The sequence below is a fragment of the Schistocerca nitens genome, chromosome 3 (assembly GCF_023898315.1).
Source record: "Schistocerca nitens isolate TAMUIC-IGC-003100 chromosome 3, iqSchNite1.1, whole genome shotgun sequence".
Classification (NCBI taxonomy): Eukaryota; Metazoa; Arthropoda; class Insecta; order Orthoptera; family Acrididae; genus Schistocerca; species Schistocerca nitens.
In genome coordinates this window covers 836129259-836141936 of record NC_064616.1, presented here as the reverse complement: position 1 = coordinate 836141936, position 12678 = coordinate 836129259, and the positions used below count along the sequence as shown (strand labels likewise).

Genomic DNA, 12678 nt, shown 5'->3' with positions numbered 1-12678 from the left:
TAATTACATCCCTAACAACTGTCCCTCCTTCATTTTCCCATTCTTATTTGTAGTTCAATGGTTCAATGACTCTGAGCACTATGGGACTTAACAGCTGAGGTCATCAGACCCCTAGAACTTAGAACTACTTAAACCTAACTAACCTAAGGACATCACACACATCCATGCCCGAGGCAGGATTCGAACCTGTGACTGTAGCGGTCGCGCAGTTCCAGACTGTAGCACCTAGAACCGCTCGGTCACTCCGGCCGGCCCTTATTTGTAGTCACTAAAGTCTACTGATACTGCTTTTACTTGCAGCCATTCTTCCTTACCTGTTACTTTTATTTTGTTTATCATGTAGATAAGAAAAATTCCATGTTCAGTTTCAAAAAGACAGAATTTTTCTTTTCTACAAAATAAACATAACTGAAGTCTACTGGCATTATATCATGTCATACAGTAACACCTTATTAATTAGTTTGCTATGTTTTTTTTCATGTTGGATGTGGTACTCTCTGGGTACTTGCATGAAGTCGGTGTGATGACTGATATTGTATCACTTTTTCTACCATTAAAGTAACACTGTGCACCTATTAACAGATATAAATGTATCTGCTACACCACCTGGTACTTTCTGATTGTAAAATGGGGAGAACTTTTCTGCCTTCTTCATGATAATAAATAAATTCAGAGCAACATATATTATTTTACCATTGTTATCTAATCATGCTTATAAAATGTAAACAAGAGGGCACTATGTTAAAGCTTTTTTATGTTTTTGGGTATTGGTGTTCCAGTGGTCCACACAAACTGAGGAAATTTGTATTATTTGAATCTACCAGTTCCATTTCCACCCTGCAAAATGCTGGGGAAATAGATGTTGGCCAAGGCATAAATCTCCAGATACTCCATACAAGCATAACACAACTGAACTGAGACACATGCTCCAGAATTTGGACAGTAATGACTGTTTCCCCTTGACAGCCATTTACCCGATCAGCACACAATGTATGTTGATTTTGAGGTCCTCTCAATGTGGCAGATTAAGTCAAAATCCCTGTTCCCTGTAATGTGTAATATTCCAACACATGAGGAAGTATGTTAAGAACTTGCAGCTATAGAGGACTAGCAGCACTCACCAGCTGCCTCCTCCTTCATTCTACCTTCCCAAAACAAATACCAAGCAAAGACTGGTTGAGTTCCTTGAGATACATAATTCAGTTTTTTTGTTCACAAATCACCACTCACCTCGTGGAACCACCATGACAAGTAGACAAGCTGCAGCAGCCAGCATATGACCTCCTATTAATGTATTTCGTCTGCCAAATTTGCCCATACAGTAAATACAAATGAATGGGCCACACATTTCAATCACACCTGAAAATATAGAAGAAAATGCAGATTCAGAAATAGTCAGTACTACATAATTATTCTATAATTCAAACAGTTTTAAATCCTCATAGAAATGATCGTTTAGTGATCCAAGATGTAATTACCCCTTGCTCAAATTATCATTTTCTACTGAATAGAAGTATTTCTCCCACAGAATCTGCTATGGCCTTGTTTTTAGAACCCCTGGCTCCATGTTAATATGTTCTTGCCTATTAACTTCTTGTATATTGTCATCCCCATATACTGTGGAGTCCATGCATATAATTTCAGTTGGTGCATGGGTAGCATAAAAATACTTCCCATGTTATATTTCTCCTCAAATAATTTTTGTCTGCTGTGTAGGAAAATCCATCATCATTTCCTTTGGGCCTTTGTCCTGCTTCAGCGTGGGGTCAGTCGTGTTTCTACAGATTTGGCAGTGTTAGTTGCAGAGGGTGGCCGGATGCCCTTCCTGTTGCCGCCCCAACCCCCCCCCCCCCCAAGATAGACTTAGTGTACCCCAGCTGTCTACATCTAGTGTAAGCCATTAAATAGAGTGAACTTTTTCAAATGTCTGCAAGTTGTGTAACTGAGGACCAGCCCGGTATTCACCTAGTGGGATGTGGAAAACCGTCTAAAACCACATCCAGGCTGGCTGGCGTACCAGCCCTCATCGTTAATCCGCTGGGTGGATTCGATCCGTGGCCAGCACGTATATCCGTGTCCAGGAAGCAGCACATTAGCACTCTTGGCTACCCTGGTGGGTTGTGTAGGAAGATTATAATTTCATAAATATATGTGCAGGGAACAGAGTTTGCATTTTCGAAAATAATGGATGACAAGATTCTGTTCGCCATTGAGTACAAACGTAATTGACAGTTTTCTTCTGCAGTTTTAGTATTCAATATAAACTATTTGAACTTTCCCAACAAAATTATACCATACCTAATAACAGACTCCAAGTAACTATGATATGCTATTTTTCATGTATTCTAGTCAGTAGAATTTGCTAGTATTTGCACTGCAAATACAAAACTGCTTAGTTTGTTTGATAGGAAGTCTATATGTGTATTCCATCTCAAGTTCTTGTCCACATTTCGTTCTACAAATTTGATCATGTCAACTTCTTCCATAAGTTGGTTGTTATGTTGTATTTTAAATTCCACATATTTAAAATGTTTGGTTTACGAATGTACCATATGGGCCTTTGCAATGCTCAGTTTCAACCCATTTAACTGGAACCAGTTTTCTAGGGTATCAGTGAGTAATTAAGCCACTAGTGGCAGCTAATCAAAGGAGGCAAGGAAGACCAGGCCTCTTCACTTTTGTGTGGTAGAAGTAGTAGTGGTGGTGGTGGTGGTGGTGGTGGTGGTGGTGGTGGTGGCAGCGGTGGCAGAGTTGTTGTTGTTGGTGGTGGTGGTGGCGATAGTAGTAGCAGCAGCAATAATTATTTTCACAATGAATTATTATGCACTTTTGTAAGTGAGCACAAAAAATGTTAGTTTGTGTTATTCCTTTTAAACTGCCAGAACTTGAGAGCAAGTCAAAGTGCATACGCTTAAACCTAACCAAAGGTTGACAGATGTGTGAAGCATAGTGCAAGGAGACCAGATACATGCCAGGTGGCCTGTAAATGCTAGGATGCTATGGTAACCATGACAGCACTACTAGGGACAGAAGATGGATTACATGTTCGGTCTGTTTCTGCATCATGGGAGGCCTGTAACTCTGGTGCTGCTTCTCTAGATTTTCCTCATGTTCATTGCACCTTTGCACTCGTTGTCCCATGTGCAGTGAATACTTTTGAATCCCTATCTTGTACAAGTGCTGATGTAACACTTTCAAGTGAATACATCATTCCTTCCTTGCAGAAGCTGTTGTTTCCAAGAAGGCGATAAACTGAATGACATGAAATTTATTGAAGAAATGACATCCAACGCTGAAACTGCATCTTCAGAAAGATAAGTTCAGAACAGATAATTTGCAAAGTTCATGGTATGAGCAGTGGTTATGTGTTAGCACTACAAAAAGAAAATTATTCTGCTGGCCAAGTTTGCTATTAAGCATGAGAAAAACTGTGTGGTATGCCGAGGGTTTTGACAGTCTGAAGAATCTGTCTAGAGGTTTATCAATGCGTGCTTCTTCTAATGTTTTATTTCATACAAAGAACTATCCAAATAAATGTTTAGTATTTCAGAAATACTCATTGAAAATCATCGTCTGAAGAAAATCAGACACAAGAATGAAGTGAAAGGTAACAGAGACAATATTAAAATTCTAAATGTCATTTGTGTAAGCAGGAGCTAGCTTCAGAGGTCATGACAAGACAGACGATTCCTTGAGTCGTTCTAGAAATTTCAGAGGCATTTTTAAACTTGTGCTAAGCAGAAACAAAGATCTGAAAGCACTGGAAGAAAATGGGCTATCTCCAGTGATATTTGAAAACTATACAGAATGAACTGATTAAATTTATAAATGAGGAGATTTGTGAATATATACATTTAGGTTAGGATAGAACCTTATTTTATGTCTGCATTGTAGACAAAGCAACTGACTTTTCAGACACATCACAATGTGCCATTGTTGAGAGATTAGAGGACTCCAACGGCAACATTCAAGAACATTTTCTTGGTTTTTATGATTTTAGCGAAGTTATGAGTGCTGCTGCTTTATTCACTGTGCTGAGTGGCATGTTTTGGAATTATGATACGAAGAACAAACTGGTGGCCCAAACCTATGGCGGTGTTTCCTTTTTGGCAGGAGTTAAATGACCTGCAAGCTAAGATCCATGACATTCCCACTCCTCAACTCCCCCCCCCCCCTCCCAAAGTGCCTTTTATTCACTGTTTCACCCATCACTTAAATTTAGTTCTGCAGCAGTGTTTTTCTTGTATAAAAAGAATTTTTCTCCCTATGCTTCAGAGTTCAGAGTGTTCCTGCTTTCTTCCACCGATCTTCCAAACGCGCAATAATTCTTGACATTACTGGTAAACACATTCCTTCAAACAGTGAAATGTGATGGACCCATAACACCAGCATACATCGATGTGGCAAAAGTCAAGGGATACCTCTTAATATCATGTTAGACCTCCTTTTTCCTGGTGTAATACAGCAACTTGATGTGGTATGGATTCAACAAGTCACTGCAAGTCCCCTGCAGAAACACTGAGCCATGCTGCCTCTATATCCATCCATAATTGCTGCCTCTATAGCCATGCATAATTGAGAAAGTGTTGTCAGTGTAGGATTTTGTGCATGAACTGGCCTCTTGGCCTCTCAGTTATGTCCTATAAATATTCGATGGGACTCATGTTGGGTGATCTGGATGGTCAAATCATTTGCATGAATTGTTCAAAATTTCCTTCAAACCAATTGTGAACAATTGTGGCACAGTGACATGGTGCATTGTCATCCATAAATATCCCATCGTTATTTGGAAACATGATGTTCATGTATGGCTGCAAATGGTCTCTAAGTAGCCGAACATACCCGTTTCCAGTCAATTACCAGGTGGCAGTAGTGGTAGCAGCAGTAGCAGCAGTGGTTGTGAGGAATGCTAGCTACGCAGTCATTAAAAGGGAAGGAAGGGGTTTACCAGTAGGTTTCCTGCCCTCCCCACAATTTAGGCCGATAATCTGTCACTGTAAGCCACAAATTCAGAATTTGCTTTCCCTACTATACTTTCAAATATGGCAGTCCTCTTTTTTTTAATTCCCACCAGCACAGACACACAACAATAGTTCAGTGCGTGCAAGTGCCCGCCCCCCCCCCCCCCCCCCCCCAAGTAACCTTTTGTATTTTCCCTCCTCACAGCTGGTTTATCCATCTTATCTGACTTCTGAGTGTGCTGCTATCCCAACCTATATCCTTTTTCTTCTCTGAGGGACATTCCCAGTGTTCAAAAGGCTAGGAATGCCATCTAGTTATTTTTATATCAGCAACACTAGGAGTTGCATTTCCTGAAGGTATTTATTGGCCAACTTAAAAATCTTTGCCATTCAGTATTCAGTGTGGTCAGAAACAATCTGAAAAGCTTGTAAGGGATTTGCAGGGTAGCTACTTCTGAGAAATAACTTTTACCAAAAAAATTCAATACATAGTGCTGTTTCCAATTTAATTGGCACTGAAGGTAGTCAATCAGGCTGTTGCATGCACAAGTTCAAGAGGCCCACCAGAGATGGCGTCACCATGTGCTTCATTTGATTCCCTAAAAGCGCACAAGAGAGCTATACAAAATTTGGACATGGAATGGTGATGAGGATCAAACCCAAGCCCAAAGCTGAGCTGTCTCATGCATTATTATCTATGGTATGAGACCAACTGATGCTAATTTTATCTGGCAGGCCACTTGAGTTAGCAGACAGAATGGCTTGATTGGCTAAGTTCAATGCTAATTAACTCTGAAGTGAATGAAATTTCCACTTTGCAGCAGAGTGTGCACTGATACCAAACCTCTCGGCAGATTAAAACTGTGTGCCGGACCAAGACTAGAACTCAGGATCTTTGCCTTTTGTTGGCAAGTGCTCTACCATCCCAACTACCCAAGCACAACTCATGACCCATCCTCATAGCTTCAGTTCCACCAGTACCTCATATCCTACCTTCCAAACTTCACAGAAGCTCTCCTGCAGATCTTGCAGAACTAACACTCCTGGAAGAAATGATATTGTGGAGACATGGCTTAGCCACAGCCTGGGGGATGTTTCCAGAATGAAATTTGGCAGGTAGGAGATGAGGTACTGGTGGAATTAAAGCTGTGAAGATGGGTTGTGGGATGTGCTTGGGTAGCTCAGATGGTAGAGCACTTGCGTGCTAAAGGCATAGGTCCCAACTTAGAGTCTCTGTCCAACAACAATTTTAATCTACCAGGAGGTCTCAAATCTGAAATAGGACAACATATAAAATTGTTTTCTTAATGATTATTTCTAAGCACAGCCTGGCCAGAAACACCCTTACAAGCTTTTCAGACTGTTTCTGACCACCATGAATACTTTAAAGTATTGACCCATATTACAATTTTTAATTTCTTTTACTTAAATAGTAAGTACAGCAACTTCATCAATAAAACAATTTTAACAATTATTTAATGCAGTGAAATAGTACTATTCTCATTGGAATGAACCTCATGTCCTCAGAACCTTCACAGTTTAACCAAAATGTTTGATTCCGTATAAATTTTGGCCTGACTTGTGTTAATTTTCTTACTTAAGTTATATATTTCTTATCTGTAGATATTTCTGAAAATATTTGGTTGTCAAAAAACTGTTTTTACAATAATATTTTGTTATTATTCAAATCAATCCATTTTGGAATATTGGTCTTGTACCATGAAAATAGTAACCAAGATATCAACTTAATTACAAACATTGTTATGCTTCAGTTTTTATGCAAACAAAATTTCTATCTTCATTTATAATTTTTCTAATTTCAGTATCAATAAAGAAATCTATTTTATAAAATACCAGGAAGCTACTTTTTAATATTGTCAAAATATGCAATGTTTGTTATTAACCATTAATGCTACAAGTTTTCACTTAAATAATTATGTTCAAAAAACAAGATTTAAATGAAATCTTAAAAACACTTTCAGTTAAGGCAGTCATGTTAATACTAATTTGGACTATATCCTGTTCTAGGATATACTTAGAGCTGGGTTAATAATAGATATACAAATTTTTGGTGCCAAGTGCATCAGAGTGGGTTTAGCATCTATTGAGTTTGATACACATTGTTCTCTGATCAGTTATGTTCTTTGTACGGCTCAGGCAAGTTGCACAGTGTATATTTGAAAACTGTCAAATGCGTGATGGTAAATTACGTTCCAAGAACATGCAAGTACAAGAAGAAAAAGGTTAAAATCAGCATAATGTTACAGTGGCTCGTCATTTAAACAACCCTAGACGAAATCTTTACAATAGGCTATACAAGAACAAAGCTACCAACCCTGATGCTGAGACCAACTTTGCAAGATAAGTAAGGGAGGATAGGGAGGGTTGGGGCAGTGGGAGGTTTGGGTCATTCATTTTAAAACTTTGTGGTTGGTGTTACTGGCTCAGTTCACTTCTATAATCTTATTTATAGCTGCCACATTTAAATTTCACCAGCTGACTTGACTTTAGATGCTACAGGTAAGTTAACATGAATTTCAATATCTAAGGTAAAAAAAAGTGCTACTTTTATGTCAATACACAGTGAAGTTACTAAATTTACTGAAGTGCGTGTATTATTATAATTTCTTCATTAGTTTATCTTTGGAATGCAATATGAGTTTTTGTCATTACATAAATGAAATCCAGTATTTTAATATCAAATAGAAAAAAAAGGTAACCAAGGGAAGGTCAGGCCACTACTGTCCCAATCCTCCCTTATTAAAAGTAGATATTGCTTTACTATTTACAGTTTGTTTTGGGAGCTTATCATCAATATGCTGCTTGTCTACAAGAAAAGGTCAGACAGACAGACAAACAGCCACTAACCCAGGAATCAATACAATCTGCTATAGAAGCAATGAAAAATGGCAGAGGGTTGCGAGAGACAGCAAAAACCTATGGAATACCGAAATCAATCCTATCAACATATGCAGTAGATTGTGCTAGTAAATTCAACCATACTGAGAAATGCAGTTCTCTGTATAATCATTCACAAGTCTTCATGAATGAAAAAGAGCCCATGCTAGCTCAGTATCTAATTACAGCTGTCAAATTAAATTATGGATTAAATCAAATTGCAGCTAGGAAGCTTGCATCTCTGTTTGCTGTTGTAAATGGAAAGTGTCACTCAATACCCAAAGGTTGGGCACCTAATACAATAGCAGGGGGAGATTGGATGAAAGGCTTTATGAAACAGAACAAAAGACTGTCACTGTGAAAACCAGAAGCTACTAGCCTTTCTTGCAGGACAAGTCAGAATTTTTTTATAACTTGAGATCTGCTTTAAAAAGATACAATTCTGAGCAAAACTTCACATACAATGATGATGAGACAGCCTTAAATACTGTGCAAACGCCACAAAATGTAATTGCTGAAAGAAGTGAATCAGGTAACATCAGCAGAAAGAGGTAAATTGCTAACACTTTGTGCAACAATTTTAGCCAGTGGAACCTTCGTTCCACCATATTAAATTTTTCCTAGAGTCAACTTCAAAGAGCATAGGCTCAATGGTTCTATACCCTGATCCTGAGGTTCTTGGAAATCCTTCAGTATGGATGAATGCCAGAAATTTTATAGATTACTTGCATCATTTCAAGAAATGTGCTTCTCCAACAGCAGAAAACCCAACACTTCTTACATTTGACAACCATGATAGCCACATTTCAACTGAATCCTTAAATTTTTGCAGAGAGAACCAACCACATTATGATTCTCACACTGCCTCCTCACTGTGTCATAAACTGCAGTCTTTGGATGTATCTGTGTTCAGGCTCCTGAAGAAATGTTACAACACTGCCCATGACTCTTCGATGCTATCCAACCCAGGAAAAACCATTTTTATGTACAAGCTAGCTGGATTATCAGTCAGTGCAATCACTCTAGCATTTTAACCAAGAAAAGAAGAAAGTTGACCTATTCAACAGGCATTGAAGATCTGGATGAATTATGTGATGACAGCAGTGATAATCCCTTTGAAATGTCCTCAGACTCAGAACAAGAAGAGGGAATATCTATGGGAAAATATGTGCTTGTTCGATTTGCCACAAAATTAAATCACATTCATTATGTGGAGTGCATAATGAACATTCTCGGTGATGACTGTGAAATTAAATTTTTGAAAAGAACATGTACTAACTGTTTGTTTTGTTTTATTTATTTTAGGATGCAAAGACAACTAGGGTCATACACACCCATGTCAGAACTGTAGAACAGAAAGACAAAGAGTGGAGTTAAAAATGACTGCACGTTAATCCCAGTGGACAGAAGAGAAGATGGCTAAAAACAGGGACGTGGAGAAAGGTGTTTAAAATACGCCATAGAGACATGGAGGTCATGAACTAAAAATCAAATGGCCTTCACCATATTGCTACAATGGATAAAAAGTAAAATGCGGTTGACAGCCTGCACGTTATTTGCTAAAACAGCCAATAACTCAAGATAGCAAACACAAATGAGAACATAAGGTGTTATAAAAAGGGCATTCCATCAGGAAATGGTGGAATATCAGAGCTAGAGTGCAATGAGTACAAAGTGGTGGGGGAGCACCACTTAACAAATGGCAATGGCTAAAAAGACAGTGCCTGATATGAAACCTCATGGTAAAAGGGCCGAGAGCAGGTCGTCCAAGCCACTGAGAGAGGCTTAATAACCTGGAGTTTGTTCCCATGAAGAGAGGACAAGCAGTGATGCCAAAGTGACACCATCAGCTCACTGAGAGCAACACAGAGATCATCAGAGGGAATGCAAGAACTAGTGGGCTGAGGTACGAGGACTGCAGCAGCATCAGCGGCCTTGTTTCCAGTCAGACCAATGTGACCAGGAACCCACATAAACATCACAGTGGCTCCATCAAGAGTGAGCAAGTGACAGTTTTCCTGGACCCGCTGCACTAAGGGATGGACACTCTACAGCACACAGAGACTTTGAACGGCACTGAGAGAATCAGAGCAAATGATGCAATTGGAAAGCCAGTGTTGACAGATGTACTGCATGGCCTGGTACAGGGTGAAGAGCTCTGTGGTAAATACTGAGCAGTGTTCCAGAAGACGATACTAAAAAATGTTGGTGCCAGTGACGAAAGCACACCTGATGCCACGGTCAGTCTGAAAACCATCAGTGTATACAAAGGTGCTATCACAAGTTCTGTGTGAAGGTCATGAAACTTATGGTGATAGAGCAAGGCTGGAGTAGTGTCCTTAGGAAGTGAATGAAGGCCAAGATGAACATGGGCCACTGCATGATGCCAAGGAGGTGAAAGGTTTACACCCACCAGGAAAGTTGCAGGTAGCACGAAGTTAAGCTACCGGAACAAGAGCCAAAAAGTGAACTCCGGGAGGTAACACAGCAGAGAGACGTGTCCCAAACTGGCAGTCAAAGGAGTCATTGAATAAGGAGGCATAGGATGGGTGGCCAGCCACCCATGGCAGACAAACAGCATGCATATCTGCTGAGGAGAAATCTCGGCCGTAGGATGGTGGTAGTTCGGCAGCTTCTGCATACAGACTCTCAATCAGACTACTGTAACAGGTGGCAGTGGCTAAATGGATGCCACAATGGTGGATAGAATTGAGACAGTGTAAGAGGGAGGGAGGGATGGACATGCAGATGCAAAAACAAAACACCCATAGTCTACCTTGGAACAGACAAAGGACTGGTACAAACAGAGGAGGATGGTTCGATCTGCTCCCCAGGAAGTATCATCGAAGACATGTAGGACACTGAGGGACTGAATACAGCGGGCTGCCAGGTAAGACATGTGGGAGGACCAAGAAAGTTCCATATCGAGCATGAGCCCCAGGAATTTTGTAGTTTCAACAAACGAAAGAGCAACAGGCCCAAGATGTGAAGACAGTGGAAGAAACCAATTGCGCCACTAGAAATTCATGCAAACAGATTTGTCAGTTGAAAAACAAAAGCCATTGTCATTGTTCCATGAGTTAAGACAATCAAGATATTGCTGAAGATGCCACTCAATGAGACAGGTCTGTGGAGAACTGCAATAGATGGCAGATGTCCAGTGGGAGACAGGCAATCACAGGATTATTGGTGATAGCAAAGAGGATGACCCCCAGGGTGGATCTCTGAGGCACACCATTTTCCTGGATAAAAGCAGAACCCACATGTACCTTGAAAGCTCAGTCTTCTACAAATTCCTCAAGGAAATGGGGCAGGTAGCCACAGAAGACCCACATGAAGAAAGAATGGAGGATAGCAGTTCTCCAGCAGGTGTCTCAGGCTTTCTTCAAATTGAAAAACATGGCCACAGTCTGGGATTTCCAAAGAAAACCATTAATGACATGGGTAGACAAAGTGATGAGATGGTCAGCTGCAGAATGGCGCTATCTAAATCCAAACTGTGTAGTGGTTAGTAAATTGCGAGACCCGAACCATCACACCAGCTGGACATGAATCGTATATTCCATCACTTTGCAAACACAGCTGGTGAAAGAAATGGGGTGGCAGCTAGAAGGAATGTGTTTTTCCTTACCTGACCTAGGTATGAATATGACAGTGGCTTCATGTCAGCATCTGGAGAACGGGCCTTCTGCCCAGATGCGACTGTACTTATTAAGCTGAGAGTGCTTGCCCACAAGAGAAAGGTGCAGCCATAGAGAACATTTTTAGTCATTCTTCATTACTAGAGGGCGTTTAGTTAATAAAAGGGTGAATGGCCTTTTAGACTAGGATGCACAAATTTTAACACTAAAAGGCTTTTGTAATCAAACAAATGTTACATATAATTACAAACTATGTAGGAAAGCTAATGCAATGGCAACAGAGACTGTTTTAAAACTCATTAAGGAACAAGACTGGCAGGATATTTATAGTGCTGATAACATAGATGACAAATATAATGCTTTCCTTTTTTGATTTACTAAGGCATTTGTTATTTTGATGACAAAATATTGCTCCAGAAGTTAGACCATTATGGAATACCGGGAGTAGCTCACAATTGGTTCACCACTTACTTTGACAACACACAGCAAAAGGTAATTATTCACAGTGCTGAGAATGGCTGTGATGTTGGGTCTGAGTGGGGCACAGTCAAATAGGGGGTGCCCCAGGGATCAGTGTTGGGGTCACTCCTGTTCCTTTTTTATATAAATTATATGCCCTCTTGTAATACAGGTAATTCTAAAATATTTCTGTTTGCTGATGACACTAGCTTGGTAGTAAAGGATGTTGTGTGCAACATTGGCTCAGTTTCAAATAGTGCAGTTCATGACACAAGTTCATGGCTTGTAGAAAATAAACTAACAGTATGTCACAGTAGGACTCAGTTTTTACAGTTTCTAACACACAATTCAACAAAACCCAATGTTGTAATTACACAGAATGGGCATATGATTGGTGAGACTGAACAGTTAAATTTCTAGGTGTTCAGATAGATAGTAAACTGCCATGGAAAGCCCATGTTCAAGATCTTGTTCAAAGTGTTAATGCTGCCACTTTTAGTATTCTAATGGTATCTGAAGTAAGTGATCGTTCAACATGAAAATTAGTCTACTTTGCTTATTTTCATTGGCTTTTGTCATATTTTGGGGTAACTCTTCCCATTCTCAAAGGATAATTTTGGCTCAGGAATGGGCAGTTCGGGCAGTACATGGTGTAATTTCACGAACCTCTTGTCGACCCCTGTTCACTAGCCTGGGTTTTCTGACATTGGCCTCTCATT

The 12678-nt window shown here is 39.9% G+C and overlaps 1 protein-coding gene across 1 annotated transcript in view; it reads right to left on the bottom strand.

Annotated features, from left to right (window-relative positions):
• The window catches only part of LOC126249783 (organic cation transporter protein-like), a 405395-nt gene that overhangs the window by 49630 nt on the left and 343087 nt on the right, over nt 1–12678 (bottom strand). The window contains exon 8 of the mRNA XM_049951466.1: nt 1231–1359. Coding sequence (XP_049807423.1) covers nt 1231–1359 — 129 coding nt within the window. The remainder of the gene's footprint in view (nt 1–1230; nt 1360–12678) is intronic.